The sequence below is a fragment of the Dendropsophus ebraccatus genome, chromosome 15, assembly GCF_027789765.1.
Source record: "Dendropsophus ebraccatus isolate aDenEbr1 chromosome 15, aDenEbr1.pat, whole genome shotgun sequence".
NCBI classification, from domain to species: Eukaryota; Metazoa; Chordata; class Amphibia; order Anura; family Hylidae; genus Dendropsophus; species Dendropsophus ebraccatus.
In genome coordinates, this window is record NC_091468.1 from 63,851,095 (window position 1) to 63,871,172 (window position 20,078).

Here is a 20,078-nt window from a genome sequence, read left to right on the forward strand (position 1 = left end):
GTCTCAGCTAGAACTGGTTGTGCCGCTTTTCCTGCCAGTATAGACACGTTGCGAAATGTGCCCTGCAAGCCGAGCCCTGCAAGTGTGTTTGCACGTCTGCGGATACTCTGCATTCAGTGCATGGGTGTGTTCACTGGGTTTAGAGGTATAACTGCTGTTTAAAGGAAGAATGCCACCTTTAAGAGTCCGGCTTTAAAGGATTTTCTTCCAGAAGTTTGCGATTCTAATTGTAACTTTTAATTGAAGTGGGTTAAAAAAAAAACTGAAAAAAACCGGATCCTCTGTCTGAGAACGTTGAAAAGCTTTGTCTACCGGAGAGATTTTTCAATGAAGTTATTCATCTGTGGCTGCTATAAGAATGTAGTGAGAGAAGTCATTATTCATCTATTAAGTGTTTATGTTAAATCAAAATAAATTATTGTAATTATAGAAACATTGATGATTGTGAGCAAAGGCCCCCTGGTCCATCTAGTCCGCCCTTCTATTATTTCCCTTCTTATTACCTTAGGATAGATAGATGTATATACCAGACAGGTTTACATTCTGTTATAGTAGATTTGCCAACCACATCTGATGGAAGTTTGTTACAAGCATCTACTACTCTTTCAGTAAAGAAATGTTTTCTCATGTTGCTTCTGACCTTTCCCCCAACTAACTCTGTCCTTGTCTTCTTTTCTTCAATTTAGTCCTATAACATATATAAAGGTTTCCATCATGTCCCCTCTTTCCCTTCTTCCCTCCAGACTATACACAATCACATCCTTAGGTCTTTCCTGATGTTTTATGCCTCACACCCTCCACCATTTTTGTAGCCGTCTTTGGACCCGTTCTATTTTATCACTATCTTTGTTGATGAAGTCTCCAGAACTGCACACAGTATTACAGATGTGATGTTACTAGAGCTCTATACAGCGGGATCACAATCTCCCTCTTCTTACTGGTTATACCTCTAGCTATACAACCCAGCATACTATTATATATACAGCCCAGCATACCATTATATATATATATATATATATATATATAGCCCAGCATACATATATATATATATATATATATATATATATATATATATATATACACACACACACAGCCTGTTATACTAATACATATATATATATATATATATATGGCCCAGCATACCATTATATATACAGCCCAGCATACCATTATATATACAGCCCAGCATACCATTATATATATATATATATATATATAGCCCAGCATACCAATATATATATATATATATATATATATATATATATATATATATATATATATATATTATATACAGCCCAGCATACCATTATATATATACAGCCCAGCATACTATTATATATACAGCCCAGCATACCATATATATATATATATATATATATATATATATATACAGCCCAGCATACCATATATATATATATATATATATATATATATATAGCCAGCATACCAATATATATATATATAATATACAGCCCAGCATACCATTATATATATATATATATATATATATATATATATACATACACACACAGCCTGTTATACTAATATATATATATATATATATATATATAGCCCAGTATATGATTATATATGCAGCCCAGCATACCATTATATATATACAGCTATATATATACAGCCCAGCATGCCATTATATATACAGCTATATATATACAGCCCAGCATACCATTGTATATATACAGCCCAGCATACCATTATATATATATATACAGCCCAGCATACCATTATATATATACAGCCCAGCATACCATTATATATATACAGCCCAGCATACCATTGTATATATACAGCCCAGCATACCATTATATATATATATATATATATATATATATATATATATACAAAATAAATCCGCAGAACGGCCTTGTGTAGGCTCAAGGCTCAAATTGGGTGCACAGCCTCACGGTCCCAGACCCAGGTCCCGATGTCGGTATAACAAAACGAATCAGAGGCGGCACTCCGGTCTTAGTGAATAAAGTGGTTTGGTTTATTCACCCAACGTGCAACGTTTCAATCTACTCAATGAGATCTTTTTCAAGCAATACAATGAACAGGAAGGGGCTGATATTTAACAAAACATGTAGACAGCCCACCAATTAGTGACGTCATCATTATATATATATATATATATATATATATATATATATATATATATAAAAACAGCCCAGCATACCATTATTTATATATATATATATATATATATATATATATATATATATATACAGCCCAGCATACCATTATATATATATATATACAGCCCAGCATACCATTATATATATATATACAGCCCAGCATACCATTATATATATATACAGCCCAGCATACCGTTGGATATATACAGCCCGGTATACGATTATATATACACAGCGGGATCACAATCTCCCTCTTCTTACTGGTTATATTATCATTCAGCCCCTTAGCTCGGATTCTGCTCCAGTGCATCCTGTTCACATTGCTCGTCCATAAGACGTTTCTGCAGCGTGATTGGCGTCTTCCTGTACTAATCCAATTGGTTAGATGTGATGAGGACAGGAACACATAAGTCTGTGTAAGGTCCCATACGTAAAATCGCATGTCAGGGGAAAAAAAGCCATGAAGTCAAAGGAATTGTCTCTCGATATCCGCAACTGCTTTCTAGGTCCGTTTGCAGTCTCTTTATTATCCAGGCCAGAGAGCCTCTGCAGAGTGTATCTGTGTCTCTGGCATCTGGCATGAACTAATTTCATTGGGATATGTGTAATATGGGGAAATGAGGGTTTCCATCAATGCTTCTCCCCATGATAGCAGCTGTAATACTAACCCATTCCGTGCATTGTGGATATAATAGACACAGACTGGCAGGGGTCTGGTTATAGAACAGGCCACTTCTCACCCTCTCGCTTGTCCTTCTCTGATTTAAACAAACAAAAAAATTCTTATTGGGCCAGTTTTGTGTCCAAATTTGTAAAGATGTACGGTCACATACACATACTGTGTTAGGGCTACTTTCAAGATATATTTAGGGATAAAATGGTATTTATATAGATTTGTAATTTACGTTTATTTAAAAAAAATATCCAGTCTTCCCATACTTATCAGCTGCTGTATGTCCTGCAGGAAGCGGTGTATTCTTTCCAGTCTGACACAGTGCTGTCTGCTGCCACCTCTGTCCATGTCAGGAACTGTCCAGAGCAGTAGCAAATCCCCATAGAAAACCTCTCCTGCTCTAGACAGTTCCTGACATGGACAGAGGTGGCAGCAGAGAGCACTGTGTCAGACTGGAAAGAATAAATCACTTCCTGCAGGACATACAGCAGCTGATAATTACTGGAAGAATTTTATTCACACAAAAAATGAGTAGTTTGTCACAATCCAACCAGATCAGGATACAAAGTAATTATGCAGGTAAGTAATGCTACTGGCAACGTTTCGGTCGTGCTTCCGACCTTCCTCAGGCCAATGTAGCCATACTGTAGGCAAGGAGAGATAAAGATAGATCTGATCTATCTTTATCTCTATCTTTATCTCTCCTTGCCTACAGTATGGCTACATTGGCCTGAGGAAGGTCGGAAGCACGACCGAAACGTTGCCAGTAGCATTACTTACCTGCATAATTACTTTGTATCCTGATCTGGTTGGATTGTGACAAACTACTCATTTTTTGTGTGAATAAAATTCTTTCATAAGCATCATAGAATTGGAAGTGCAGTGCCTTTGTCTTCATATATACCGTGGGATTGAGGAATCCTTTTGCACTAGCACCCAACATCTCTGAGAGAGTGCGGTTTGCTGTTGTCATTGGATAATTACTGGAAGACTTGAGTTTTTACATAAATATAATTTACAAATCTGGATAACATACTGACAACAGCTGATTTGAAAGCTATTTTTTTCCTACGGGGCACCCACTACGGTATATGTTTAAAGGGGTATTCCAGGTTATTTTGATATTAATTCTACTGATTTCTCTTGTAATATAATTAATATATCTCATTGGTTTCTATAATAAATTTTGTCTCTTTCTCTCTATTTTTATGTAAGTCACGTGTTTCTGTGACGTCACCGAACCGGAAGTGTGGGGACTTCCCCGACTCGGCCGGCCTCTTGGTGTTTATGTAGTTAGAAAGCTAGCAGAGCTTTACAAACGGCCTCCCTGCGCACGGGAGGTCACATGACACCCTGTTCCCGGGCGGCCTGTCAGTGTGAAGGAGGTCGCATCCACCTCCTGTATAATCACTAAAACCCTCCACCCCCTGCCAGTGTAACCATCCCGATGTCCCCCCCGGCCCCCTCCATCCTGTGTATACAGTCCTTTTCAAAGATCTCTCACCCCATCCCCCGGTCTCGGCACCTCTTGCACTCAGCTGACAGTCTCTCTCTCTCTCTCTCTCTCTCTCTCTCTCTCTCTCTCTCTCTCGCTGTGTGTGAAGCAGGAGAGATTTCTTTCCTGCTCCGTACACAGTTCCTGGCAGCTGAGTTTTATCGGGGCAATTGACAGGCACTGTGTACGGAGCAGGAAAGAAATCTCTCCTGCTTCACACACAGCGAGAGAGAGAGAGAGAGAGCCTGTCAGCTGAGTGCAAGAGGTGCCGAGACCGGGGGATGGGGTGAGAGATCTTTGAAAAGGACTGTATACACAGGATGGAGGGGGCCGGGGGAGACATCGGGAGGATTATACTGGCAGGGGGTGGAGGGTTTTAGTGATTATACAGGAGGTGGATGCGACCTCCTTCACACTGACAGGCCGCCCGGGAACAGGGTGTCATGTGACCTCCCGTGTGCAGGGAGGCCGTTTGTAAAGCTCTGCTAGCTTTCTAACTACATAAACACCAAGAGGCCGGCCGAGTCGGGGAAGTCCCCACACTTCCGGTTCGGTGACGTCACAGAAACACGTGACTTACATAAAAATAGAGAGAAAGAGACAAAATTTATTATAGAAACCAATGAGATATATTAATTATATTACAAGAGAAATCAGTAGAATTAATATCAAAATAACCTGGAATACCCCTTTAAGTATGTTTTTGCATGTGTCCTTTTGTATTACGTCAGTACACCCAATACAAAGTAATCTTTTTTTTTTTATTATTATTATATTTTTATAATGTATTTTTTGTGCAAAGAATAGTTTTAAAATCAGTATCTTCTCTTCCATATGTACAGGATGTTCCATCGGAAAGTTATGGAAGCCGACCTACACCTCCTTCAATGACTCCTGGCAAGACTAACCATGAGGATCTGAACCTAATCCAGCAAGAGAGGCCATCAAGTTTACCAGTAAGATTTTTTTCCTTCGTTTCTACCAGTTTGCTCATTTGCTATCTGACCAATCTAATGAGCCGTAGAACTATGTATTAATTCATATTTTATGAGAGAACAGATTACATTTATTTCCCCACTCGTTTTATCTAAGGCTTTAGTATGGTGTGTCCATGATATACTAGTATAGGGCAGTTGCTATAAAAATAAAATGGAGTACTCCGGTACAAAAAAAAATTCTTTCTTTCAAATCAACTGGTTTTGGAGAGTTTTATATAGATTTGTAATTTAATTCTATTTTAAAATCTCCAGTCTTCCAGGACTTAGCTGCTGTATGTCCTGCAGGAAGTGGTGTATTCTTTCCAGTCTGACACAGTGCTCTCTGCTGCCACCTCTGTCCATGTCAGGAACTGTCCAGAACAGAAAAGGTTTTCTATGGGGATTTGCTGCTGCTTTGGACAGTTCCTGACATGGACAGAGGTGGCAACAGACTGGAAAGAATACAACACTTCCTGCAGGACATACAGCAGCTGATAAGTACTGGAAAACTGGAGATTTTTAAATAGAAGTAACTTACAAATCGATATACCTTTGTGACACCAGTTAATTTGAAAGAATTTTTTTTTTGCCATAGTACCCCATTTGGCCATGTTCACACAACGTAAAAATTAGGGTAAAATATATCTGTATTTGGATAAATGCGGCCTAGAATAATTAACATGATCATTATTTCAGACCGTATTTATCCATATACGGCCGTATTTTACCCTTATTTTTACGTTGTGTTTTACGTTTCTGTGCCCCAACTGCCCAGATAAAAGGTATTGACCAACAAAAACACTTTGCAAAAGTCAGCTACTGCCCGCTTGGGTCAAAATATAGGTTCTTTCGTCATGCTCGCAGCCAAGAATGAGAACTTCCCTATGCTGTTAGATCTTTAGTGCCGTGTCCGTGTTCACTCTGCCTATTGTACGCTCACCAATTTGTCAGTGATTTGTCATTTATCATATTTATTTAATTATCTCCGTTATAAGTTCGGTTATTTGTGCCTCATCGTTCTGCTGACGACAGTTCCTTGATCGATAATCCTCTGTATAATAGGAACTATTGACAAACAAGTGAGCTCTTATGGGGCGTCTTTTTCTGACGTTTAGTCACCCAGTGGCTCATCGTTTTGAATTTATTTTTTTTAGTTTCCTTGCTCAAGTAACCACGCCCCACCCAAAGTCATCATTGCAGTGACCAAAATGACCAAGGTTCTGACAATACTGGCGAACTAGTACCAAAAAAAAAAAAGGAATGATGGGTTGTGGAGTTAAATGTGTTTTCTCATAATATTTTGCCATATTGTTAACATGACCTCTGGGATCCTGCCGGTTTGGGAATGAAGAGGTAGAAGTTCCTCCAGCATCTGTCCTGCAATGTGAGCCCTTGGCCACCTACAGTGAAGGGAAGCAAATTGCTTCATTGTGAACACTGAGGGGGGTCCTGGCAGGTGCTCGCACTCTCCTGATTAGTCAGGGAAAGCCCATCCTAGCTTAAATAATAGACAGAAATGGTCATTTTAAAGGGGAACTGTCATGCTGTCTGAACCGTGAGCCATTGGGGTTGGCTCCAACAGCTTCTCCCCACCCCACCAGCCTTGATTATAGCTCTCTCCTTGTTGGGCTATAGAGTGAGATTTATCAATTTAGGTCGGAGAGATAGGAAGAAGCTGTCAGGGACCTCTCATATAGCTCATGTCTAGTGATGAGTGAACTTACCCAATGTTCAGGTACATCTAAACCTGAACACTCAGCATTTGACTTCCGGTAGCTGCAAAAGTTGGATACAACCCTAGGCATTCCTAGGAAACATGGTTCCAACCTATGGCCTATGGCTGTATCCATTTTCCAGGACTATCTAGGGCAGCATCCACCATCTCCGGGAGTCAAATGCGGAGTCATGCGGAGATGTACCTAAATATTCGGTAAGTTCCCTCACCATGGCTCACCCTGCATGAAAGTGATGACCGATTCTCCTCAATATGTAAATACTCCTGGATGACTGTCTCGGCTGGTCTCGGATATTGCCTGCAGGGACTGTTGAAATACTCTTTAATCTATAGCAGCAATTGTTTCTTACAAATCACATCCTATGAAAAATCGGCACTACATTATATTGCGGTAGATGTTACGAGAACAAAGCTCTGGTAGCTGCGGCCTAATGCGTTACGCTGCTCACGGTCATTTGAGTTAACATTTTCTCCGTTCTCAGACTGAGATCTGGTCCTAAGTGAAAATGTTCATCTGTAAGTTCTGTTTGTGTTTCCTTGGATACACTGGAAATTGGCATAAGAAGATTCTGCTGAAGTCTATGGCGTGTCCTTACATGGCTCGGCCAGATCTGATTTTAGCAGATACTAGTTTATACAGTGATCCTCTGCGTAGAGCGATGACATCCCTGCTCACGTCCTTTACCATTGACAATGAGGCCTAGATAAACATTTCTTGTTAATTGCTCAGGAGGTCTGTACTATGAAGACCCTTGTATGTGGAACACTTTTTTTTTTTTTTTTTTTTAACCCCTTCCCCCGTAGGAGATTCTCTGTCAATTTTGTAACCCGTCAAATTCTAAGAGCCATAATGTACTATTTTTCCATATACTGAGACATAATAGTGCTTATTTTCTGCGGGACAAATCATTTTTAACCCCTTCACGTCAGCCATACAGTTAAATACGTTCCTACTGTCGATGCCCTGTGCAGTAGATATATATATATATATATATATATATATATATATATATATATATATGGCTTCAGTGTGATCAGTCCCGCAAGCGTTAGGCGCATTTACACTTTTGGAACACAGGCGTGGAATGCCTGTAACGGACTTCTCCCCCCGCCTGGGCAGCATCTGTGATAAGATGCTGGGAGCGGGGGAACTGTATGCATATGTGCCGCGCTGTAATGAATCAGTGCGGCGCATATCTGTACAGTTCCCCCGCTCTCAGCATCTTATCAAAGATGCTGCCTGGGCGAGGGGGGAGAAGTCTGTTGCAGGCATTCCACATCCTTGTTCCATGCGGAACGCGGAACGTGTGAATACGGTCCCAGGAGCTGGGGAGCTCCCACAGTCCAATGACTGTATCCTGTCAGATCGACGATTTGCTCATAGAGTCTGCCTAAGGCAGATCACTGATTAGTAGTGATCTATGCTATGTATTGGCATAACATTGATCAGTTTATGCAATCTAATGAATGGATATATAAGGGTCTGTTCACCCGTCGGTATATTTTTCAGTCCACTATTTTTCATTAGCAAAACGCAAATTTCCCTCTGTATTGCATCCTTACTGCAGCCATATATTTTGCTGGTCTGCAAAAATAAAATAGTGTGGTTAATAATAATTTAGTAGCTATTTGCAGATTGCGGGTCCATATTTTTGCAGATCAAATCTAAAATACAGATCCCATAGGTATCTATTGGTGTGTCCATGGAGGCATTTCAGTTCACACTAGCGCCTGTCCTTTTTTTTTTTTTTTGTAGTACAGATCACAGCCCTGTATATATCTACGGATGTGCAAGTGGGGCCATTGAATTACATTGTTCCTGTTTTCTGTCCGCAATTACAGATGTGTGAGTATGACTTATGTCCCCTAGACAAACATAAAATTAAAAAAAAAACCTCCACCAGTAAAAGTTTGTCACCTCCTTTCCCATTATAGAAATAAAAATATGTAAAAAATAAAATAAATATATGTATATTTGGCTTTGTAGCGTGCAGAATTGGCGGATATTGTTCTTGCACGGTGAACGGCGTAAACGAAAAGAGGGGAAAAAATACCAGGATTGCTGATTATACTTTTTTACGTATATGAGAAAAATTATTAAAAAGTGATAAAAAAAATTTTATTTACACCGGTATGATACCAAGTAAAACTATAGATCATGGCGCAAAAATGACGCACTCAACCAGCCCTGTGGGTGGAAAAATAAAAGCCTTATGACTCTTAGAAGGTGAGAAGGAGAACACTGCTTCAATGTGACCTGGACATCCGTGCATCAATAACATTTGGTGATGAAGGGGTTAAACCAGACATGCCCAATACAAATGATGAAAGCATAGCTAGCTAGAAAAATCCTGAAGGGTATCCGTTCCCCAAAAGACCCCTATAGATCCTGAAGTTTACCCAGATTTCCTGATAAGGTAAATTTCATGGATGGGTAAAGGAAGTTAAATGAGCCTCATAATCCTGGGATGGCAAATTAAAAAAAATAAAGTTATAGCTTTCAGAATGCGATAGTAAAAAAAAAAAAAAAAAAAAAAATTACAGCCTCCCAGAGGCCGAAATTGGCTGCATCCTTAGAAGTTACAAAATTTTTTAAAAATTATCACCTGGCAAAGATGGATTTACCAATCCGTAGGACAGATACAGTATACCTAAGGAGGATAGAGAGGATATGCTCAATACATTGATGTTATAAAGATTTGCTCGTTTCCAAAAATCTAGCTTGGTAACTAGCGATTATATAGGAATCTTAGGGCCGGCAGAACCACCTATACAGTATATATAAGCAACACAATCACTGCACAATATCTGCCGTAAAGGTCAATGAAATAGAGTCGGGTGACCTCAGTAGATAAAAGGACACTAGTGGATTCTTTATATGTTTAAGGAAAAATGAAGGTTCAGGAAACCAACTGGAAAAGACCAAGTATCCTTCCCGCTGGGACTGCTCTATATGTATATACGGTATTCTTGTTTGTTTAAATAGATTGCGTCTGGTGTTTTCCTCGCCGCCATTCTTTAGCATTCTGCCACAACACTGTAAACTAGCTCAACGATGTTGTTTTCCTTTGTTTGGGTCAAGAAATTTTAGCTAAAAATTGTTACTGTGCGAAAGAAGATTATTGACTCGCCAAGCCTTCAATTTCCAGTGAATAGAGCTCCCTCCCTGCAGCTTCGGGAACATGGTGTGCATGCATTCTATTTTAGAGCAAACTGTAATTTAAAGCCGAGGCAGTTTGATGCCCCACTGAACTTTGTTTAAGCCTGAAATAAAGGCAAAAAGCTAAAAGCCACAATGAAGTGACTAAGCTTTCTTGAACGCTTTCCTCAGCCATTTCAAGCAAGCACTCCAGAGAAGTGACATTAGCCGCGCACAGGCTTTTACCTGACTTAGTCTGCTATAGTCATCACTACTTTGTTTTACCTATATTCTTATTTAACTGCTGACGGCACAGATTTTTGGTCGGCTTTTGAATTTTTTTGTTAGATTTTAGGATTATTTGTTTTCTATTTGCATCTTCATACAAATTTACTCCCCCCCCCTAACTTTTCCATGTATGAGATTGAAATGTTCTTCCCAGACCCTCCTGAAACCCCCTCCCCCCCCCCCCTCCGCCGCGCACTTACCTACTCGCTGTCAGTGCACATAATAGCTCCTATAGCGAGCGGGGAACAAGGACCGAGCGAACACTGACCTGACAGGTTGGTGGTTGCTTGCTCCCCCTGATCGCCCCGTGTGGTAGGAGCTATAGGCTACATTCTAGGACATTCATTTTTAGGACCTATGAGGAGACGCATGCTCCCAATATCTGGTTTTCCCTGCTGTCTGGCATTTACTGAAGATGAGCCTATCTTTGGGTAGCGCAAGACAGCAGTAAGTAACAATGCTCAGCCCATGTGGGGGGTCTCATCAACCAAATCCCTACGGATTTAAAACTTTGATCGTGTCTGACGTCAGACATGACAGGCACCCTTTAAATGGGTTAAAACAAGAGAATAAACTATACTCACCTGTCTTCTGCTTACCGAGTCCAACGCCACCACTCTGGTCTACCCTGCCAGTGATTGGCTGCAATGTATTCAGGATGTTGACAGGACAGCAGGGAGGTTGCATCCAGGAAAGTAAACCTAGGCAGCAAGAAGACCAATGGCCTGGCTGGACACTGCAAGCCAAAGACAGGTGAGTATTTAATTTTAGAACCCTAGCTGCCTGTATTTTTATTTTTTTTTTACTATATTTCTTTTTATCTGTGACAACTTTTTGAAGGGCCTTTTACATGGGCCGGTTATTATGCAATAAATCGTTAAATCGTTTCGGTTTAAGTCATAATCTGCTGGTGTAAACGCAACAATGATCAAATGATGAACCTCAGCTGATCACCATGGTGTCGCCAGTCTGGAAGGAATTGTCTCTGTTGTGAGTGTACATCCCACATGTCCCGCTATGTACAGATTCAAAAATACTCCACATGGGAATAGAAACCCCCCCCCCCACGTGTAACGCCGCTCCAAAAAGTGGCATCACGTTACTTACATTCTATTAATCCAAACCTGATATTGCTTTACAGAGAGGGAGGATTCCTCTTATTGTGATGGTCTCGGTGTTGGAATATTTGTAATTGTGCGGGATTTGTTATCAATAAAGCTTCTTTTACCGCGGATAATAGGTTTCGGCATCTTGTTTTTAAACTTACCGTTCCATCTTTCTTTATTGTTATATACAGTAGGTCACCGCTTTAAAAGTGTTGGTTCCCTGTGTGTGAATAGCTATTCGTGTATAGAGAAGCGTCGGCTTTGGTTTGTTAACTGAACATTTTGTTTTTTGTATTTTTTTTTTTTTATATCAGCGCTTTAGCAGTCAGAGTTTTAGACCAAAGTTAGTGTTTTATGCTCATGAATTGTGAAGGTTTATTCTCTTTATATAGTCACACTAAGTAAATGGAAAGGTTTTCATTCGACTGGCCCTGAAACTGCTCTTGGTTACTTTATAGCATATTCCTATGCACATTCCAGATGAGAACATTTTGTTCTAGCGCAGATAAACGCGATGCAGGAAGCCATAGTTTACACTCCTTTTCACAGAGAAATAATTCCATTATTGTGTATTTGTTTCTGTTTGGTTGAGGTTATTTTGATATTTATTTGGTGCCATCGTGCAGCATTTTTCATACCTTGTATTGTATAGAGTGTAGGAAGTCAATGGAATCCATTACCTGCTGCTCATACCTGAAATGGGAAGGTGACCTCATAGACTACGATTGTCACGGCCATGAACAGCCATGACCTGCAAGGAATGATAACATAAACCCCTCCCGGTTAGACATAAACAGTAGCTTTATGATATTCTTTGTAATCACTACTTAAAGGGAACCTTTAAAGAGTCCCTAGTGGCTTCTCCCGACACCACCAGCATTAATTGATAGACCTCTTCCTACACGCAAAGTGGAAGACTGCCATCAGTCAAGGCTGGTGGGTGTAATGGGAGGCCTCCAGGACCACCCCAATGACTCATAACCTCATAAAAAAGATGACCGGTCCCGTTTAAAGGGGTATTCTGCTCAGAACTAACTTTTAATATGTTTCTGGCCAGGCACAGAACATGGCAAACAGCTTATTCCTACTTTTCCACTCTCCCGCAGTGTCCTCCTTACGTCATCTTTGGTCCCCACCTGATCAGTCCTGTCTCCATGTCTGAGACATACTTGCCTGGTAGTGACAGCCCACTTAGCCAATCACTGGTCACTGTCCCATCTCAGTCAGTATTTAAATGCTGAGCGATCGATGGATTCTTAGGGCCCTATTCCACGGGACGATTATCGTTCAGATTACCGTTAAGTCATTTGAATCTAAGCGATAATCGTTCGGTTGAATAGCAGTTAACGATTAACGGCCGAACGAGAAATCGTTGATCACTTAATAAGACCTGGACCTATTTTTATTGTTGCTCGTTCGCATTGAGTAAGACGTCGTTCGGTCGTTGGCAGTAGTGACGAACGCAATAGAAACGACAAGACGACCACAAGAACGATCATAAGTAACGATTATCGTTCCATGTAGATGGGTGAACTATTTCAGGTCTTTTGCAATAGCGGTCGTTTGAGATCGTTTATCACTAACGATTATGCGAACGATAATCGTCCCGTGGAAAAGGGTTGATTTAGCTATTTTAGTGGAAGAAGCTGCACCCAACTAGTCATTTCAGAAAAGTAGTGTTACACATTGGCCATTCATCTGAATGGCTATCCAGAGTGTGCTTGAACAGTACATGCTTATACATACTGGCTTATAGAGGGAGATCCTCATCAGGGAAGCCCCTATATGATGTCAGTATACACGAATAGGGCATATGGACAGGGGTTGCCTTCCAGATCCGCCCCTTATCCGTACCAACCCTTATCCGCCACACTGACATTCCCCGTCTCTAGTTCTCTCTGCTACTTTCTGCTTTTCAAGACAGTCCATTTGCCACTATATTTATCACAGTGTATAGAGAAAAATACATCCATAGTACAACATTCATTGTAACATACCATAAAATCATACAGCACACATCTATAATCCATTACATCTCATGTCGTGATTTTGGAGGTAAAATGTTATTGGTGCCAGTATGGATTTGTACAATAATGTACAGACCCATAATACTGTATGTACATCAACTCTTATCGGGAAAGTACGACGGTGTTCCTGGAAATTCTACAGGGAGTAACAAGGCTGTGTTGCTGCAACAATCTCGTGCTGTTCTAACATGTGATTCTGTGAAGGGGACATGTGACAAGCGTGCTGTCACAACATAAAATACAGAAGACGTCACACCTGTAGACCAGGTTCAGCTGGTGTGCGCAGTAAATCTTTATCTGCATGAAATATCTTTTCAGTAAAAACTGGAAAAAAGAAAAATAGAAGTAGAATATGAAAACATATTTATGCATTTTCCTTTAAATCTGCTTTAAAACCAATGGACCACTTGAGCAACATATTTTCATATAGATTCGGATGGGGCTGTTTATCTTTTTATCCGTCATCCAGTTCCTGATATGTAAGTATTTTTCTAAATATGCAAATTTAGTCTGTTGGTGCACTGGAGGCGGGCCTAGCGCCCCCCCAGTGCACCGATGTCTCCTTCCTTGGGTGACCTGCATTGTCTGTATTCTCTCTGTATCCTCTGTGGTATCGATGTGGCCAGCTCATAGGCAGCGCAGAGCCAGGACGGATTTTATACAGAAGGCGGGACAGAGAGAATACAGAAGATGCGGGAGACTTCAGTGCACTCAACCCGCCTTCAGTGCACCCACAGACTTTATTTGCATAAATTAAAAAAAGAAGCAGATATCCGGAACCAGGTGGCAGATTAAAAAAATAATTGCCACTGGACCCCCCGCCTATCTCTGTATCGGCCGGCCTTTTGTATTATAAATAGAACCGCGGGTAAGGCATGTGATCTGCAGCTCTATTTATTCCTATGGAGCCGACGGAAAGAGCCAAGTACAGCACTCTATGGCTATGTTCACACAACAGCCAGAAAAGGAAAAAAGCGTCCGCTTGTTGTGTTTAAAAAGACATCCGTTATTGCATCATTTTAATTGTCTTGACTAAAATGCATTGAAGTCTATGGAATAACGGACGTCTTATTCACACATTGTATTGAATGTGTCCGCCTCAAAAGACGTCCGTCATTCAATACAATGTGTGAATAAGACGTCCGTTATTCCATAGACTTCAATTCATTTTATTCAAGTCACTTAAAATGATGCAATAACGGACGTCTTTTTAAACACAAAACGCGGACGCCTTTTTCCCTTTTGGACGTTGCGTGAACATAGCCTTTCTGTGTACTCGGCTCTTTCCGTTTGCTCCATAGGAATGAATAGTAATACAGAAGCTGGGGACCTGATATGGAGATCAGCAGGAGGGTACAGAGCTCGGACCCCCTGTGACCTCCCACTATTCCCCTATCCTGTGGATAGCGGAAAAGCCCTGAACTGCAGACAAGAGCGGTGCTGTCTCTGGAAGAAAGTAGCTATGTTTTTTTAACGCTGGATAACCTCTCAAGTTTTACGAGTATAACAAAAAAAAAAGCAAGGATTTAGTGTTAGCGGTGCAGAAATCCACATGATTCCCTAAGTAGAAATAGTAGAAATTCCGGTCTAAATGGCACTATCACAGCGCTTCTCCTTTCCATTGCATACTTTGCAGTAAAACCTGAAATTTGTAGTGCTCCCAGATCTCGGTTAAGTATATCCTGTTACTTCTTTAAAATCCCCAAGCCCTTGGATTGGGATAGAGCAGGATTGCATAGATACGGTGCCAAGAAGGCAATCATTTCTAGACTGAGCAGAAAATAGAATGGAGGTGCTACCGTTGATCCCATGCTTGAATCATATCTAATGCACAGTCACTAAATATTCTCAGGTCACAGGAAAATGTGTCTGATCAATACCCATGGGAGTTAAAGGAAAATGAGCTATTAGAGTCTTTAAAGTCAGACCTTACCCTGTCTAACACTACACAGGCGCTTCAATTTTGCCTTCTGCTAGCTACTGCTGAGATTACATTATGTTAACTTTGTCGTGCAATTTTGATGAGATAAAAGGAGTGTGTCCTAGTTGGAAGTATGGTGTGAATCCACAGGGTATAAAGCAGGCAGTGGAAAATGGAATATTTTCAACAGTTTTATTTCATTTTATGAAACATACAAGTGGCAAGAACATTAGAGGCTGGGGAAAGATTAGAGCAGCGCATCAATAGAGGTTCTGTTTTGGTCTGTTTGTAGGTGTGGGAAGAAACGGATGATGGGATATATATTTTTTTTTTTAGGTAGGTGTAATATTTAGTTGTGGGTTTTAGATGCAGATTCTCTATTGATTCTCTATTAAAAAGAATAAATCCAACACCTGGTGATTTACTGATGTCTTTTATTGGAATCATGTAACACCTTGCTGCCCCCAAACTGCCGGCACCACCGGTCCTCATGTTGTGCCCAGAAAAAAACAACTTATCAATGCGGCGGGGCGGGCAGTCAAGCTGGCGTGGCCTATAGTGTCAGTTCCCTAGGCCTGTGGAGCCTCTCTCCCCTCCCCCCTTCACTGGGCAGGATGGAGGCGGTAGAGAGGTGCCGCAGGCCTAGGGCACTGATGCTATAGGCCATGCCAGTTTGAATGTGCGCCCCGCCGCATTAATAAAAGTAGTTTTTCTTCTTAATACCATAATTGGGAGACAGGTCAACCCTTTAACCAGGCACGGCATGAGTACCTCTACAACAAGGTGCCAGCGATTCGGGGGTGTCAAGGTGCTGGTACAGAGTCGCTTTAACCTTAGTGCTATATTCTTGCCTATTAGTATATTTTACATATAAAGGAAGATTCCAATGAAGTTGAAAAAAGGGAGGCAGGCAGGGGGATGTGGGAAAATAATAAACAAAGTAAACTCACCCATCCCTGTGCCTCCATAGCCCTGCTCCCTGGTGCCACTGTTGGCCGCCGGATGTCATTTTTGGCTGGAATCCGGGTACTTCACTTACCTAGCTCTTCCAGCTGCAGTGTCAAGTCCCGGCTGACCGATTGCCCACTCAGCCAGTCATTTACCGGGGTAGTGTCCCGCCCCAGTCACTGATTGGCTCAGCAGCAATTGATTACCTGGGTACGTGACGCTACGCATGGCCAGTTGTTGTCAACAGGCACTACAGGACACTGGGATGGGTAAGAATTAGAGATGAGCGAGCCGGGTTCGGGTTCGAGTCCATCCGAACCCGATCGTTCGGTATTTGATTAGCTGGGGCTGCTGAACTTGGATAAAGCTCTAAGGTTTTCTGGAAAACATGGATACAGCCAATGACAATATAGCCTTAGGGCTTTATTTAAGTTCAGCAGCCACCGCTAATCAAATGCTGAATGATCGGGTTCGGATGGACTCGAACCCAAACCTGGTTCGCTCATTTCTAGTAAGGATTTATATATATATATATATATATATATATATATATATATATATATATATATATAATATAAATGGAACATCTCCTTTAATGAGGGCATACTGATCCTTGTAGGTCAAACATTCCTATTCAAAGGGGTACGCTGGTGATTTTTTATTTTTAAATCAGCTGGTGTCAGGAAGTAAGCAGGGATGTGAGGCCGATAATGATAAAAGGGAAACTGACCGCACAGAAATACATATGTATGTGCTGTCAGTTTCCAGATCACACATGAGTACGTACTTACCTAGTGCACTGCTGATGTGATTCGGCATCCTGTTCTCCTGCCCTCCCGTCGAGCCACTGCATCTTCAGGCCCCGCCTCTTCCAGAATAACAGCTGGAGGAGGCGGGGCCTGAAGATACAGCGGCTGCACGGGAGAGCAGGAGAAGAGGATGCCGAATCACATCAGCTGTACACTAGGTAAGTATGTACTGCTTTGTGATCTGGAAACTTGACAGCCCAGATACCTATATCCTTGTTGTCTGTTTTCAAGGCTGTACGAACGATATAGTTCCTGTCTTGCACAGAGATGTCAGTAGAGAGCACTGTGTCAGACTGAAAATAAAACACCATTTCCTGCAGGATCTACAGCGGCTGATAAGTACTGGAAGACTTGAGATTTTTAAATGGAAGTAAACTACAAATCTGTATAACTTTCTGACACCAGTTGATTTGAAAGAAAAGCGTTCCCCTTTCAAGAGGCTGACAGCAGTGGTATCCAGTGGGACTGTCCGGACTGATCTAGAAATGGCTGCTCCCTATTGCTTCTGTTCTGAGACTCTTAAAACGTTTACAAATAATGGACCGGTAATGGCTTTGTTTCCTATCAGCTTTAGGTTCTACGCATATGACTGTTATGTACGAGGCCTCTGTTATAGAAGCAATGCTGTGACCGAAGAAACTCTACCTAATACTGGCAATGCTACGTGACAGCATGTTCTTACAGAATCTGTCAAGGAAAAAAACCTCTGTGTGCCTCCATGTAAATCAGAGGTACTGTTGGGGCCGATAACAGGCCCCATAAGGTGCAGCCTGTATAGACTGCACAATGTCCTTTCTGTAGAGCCGTTTCACTTGTCACATTGATTTGCTGTTGGCATGTGAGCCCCATACTATACTGGACACAAATGCTGTGCATACTCAGTCCAGCCAGTGCACGGTCTAGACAGCAGCGATATAATCAGGAGCAGCGTTCATAAGATTAGGGGAATGCGAGCAAATGAGTCACGAACAGGAGAAAGGGGGGGGGGGGGGTGACTACAGTCATACTCATATTACAGAGGTAGTTACTGCCAAAACCTACATTGTCCCAGTGCATCCTATAAAGGCTGTATGATTATGTATACTGAAAGGCGGGCAACTCAAACATATGTTTTAGACTTATTTTATTTTTTTCTTGATTTTTTTAATATATGATTTATATATATATATATATATATATAATATATATATATATGTTTTATATAATTTTTTTTCTTTGCTTTTTATGCTTTTATAGATTTGTCTATAAAATACTTGTTAGGATAAATCCAAATATATAGCTTGCACACATATTCAGTGTCATATATTGGGGTCTGTGTGCATATGGTCCTCCTTCAGTTTGTGATATCATGCATTAACCCTCAGCACATGGTTGGGGGTCTATACTTCTCAGTACTGTTTAGGTGGCTAAGAACTTCCTGCAGGCACCAAGTTTGGTTTGTTATAATCCATGCAGAGAAGCTGTATTTAGGGTTATTGTTAAAAAAAATTAAAAAATAAAAATTCATACAGTGCACAAAACGTTCTGTGCGACGTTCTGCTTAAAGTGCAGGGTACTAAAAGCAATGGCTTTATAGATGTATTAAAATCTCATAAAATCCGCATTGTTAATTGTTGTCCTTTTTTCTAAGAAACCTTTCCTTTTTATTTTACTTTCAAAGCGAGATTCAGCGTCTGAAAGATTGTTTCACCCCAGAGACAAAAGTCTGATGAGTGTCTGTCATGTTTCCTGCACAGCGTTTCTCTAATAAACAGATTTATGTACACACCACGCATTTTAAGTGACAGCAATAAAGTGTGGATGTAAAAAAAAAAAAGTCATAAGAGAAGTCATAATAAGGACATTAACTGCATGTTAAAGCTTAGGCAGAATGCAACAATATATCTGTATGTGTGTGTGTGTGTGTGTGTGTGTGTGTGTGTGTATATATATATATATATATAATCTAATGTATAGTGTGTTGGTGTATATGTAATGTATAGTGTGTGTGTACTGTATGTGTGTGTATGATGTAGAGTGTACTGTGTACAGTGTGTGTATGTATATATATATATATATAATGTATAGTGTACTGTGAATGTGTGTGTATATATCTAATGTAAAGTATGTGTGCACTGTGTGTGTGTGTGTGTGTGTATATATATATATATATATATATATATATATATATATATATAATGTATAGTGTGTGTACTGTGTATGTGTGTGTAATTTTGATTTATAGTGTGTGTGTGTGTGTATATATATATATATATATATAATGTATAGTGTGTATGTGTATATATCTAATGTATAGTGTGTCTGTACTGTGTATATTTGTGTGTCTATATATATATATATATAATTAGTATATTGTGTGTGTGTGTGGGTATATATATGTAATGCATAGTGTTTATGTGTATATATATATATATATATCTAACGTATAGTGTGTACTGTGTGTGTGTGTGTGTGTATATATATATATATATATATATATATATATATATATATATATATATACACAATGTATATTATAGTGTGTGTATATATATATATATATATATATATATATATGTGTGTGTGTGTGTAAATATATCTCTTATGTATTACATATATGTAATTATACTATATATTATACAATATATATATAGTATACAGTAAATATACACACACACAAATATATATATTTTATATAGTCAGAAAGTTTGGACTATTAACCCTAGAATAGGCAGTAACCTATGATGCGCTCTCATGAATACACCTTATTACTAATGGTTGGGGGCATGCTTCTCCTCTTAGTAAATAAGTGTGGTAATGCCTGGCAGCTG

At 40.2% G+C, this 20,078-nt stretch overlaps 1 protein-coding gene across 2 annotated transcripts in view; it reads left to right on the forward strand.

Annotated features, from left to right (window-relative positions):
• Window positions 1-20,078, forward strand: part of ARID1B (AT-rich interaction domain 1B) — a 316,413-nt gene that overhangs the window by 96,520 nt on the left and 199,815 nt on the right. For both annotated transcript variants that reach the window (XM_069955438.1, XM_069955439.1), the window contains exon 4: window positions 5,161-5,274. In XM_069955438.1, the coding sequence (XP_069811539.1) occupies window positions 5,161-5,274 (114 nt within the window). The remainder of the gene's footprint in view (window positions 1-5,160; window positions 5,275-20,078) is intronic.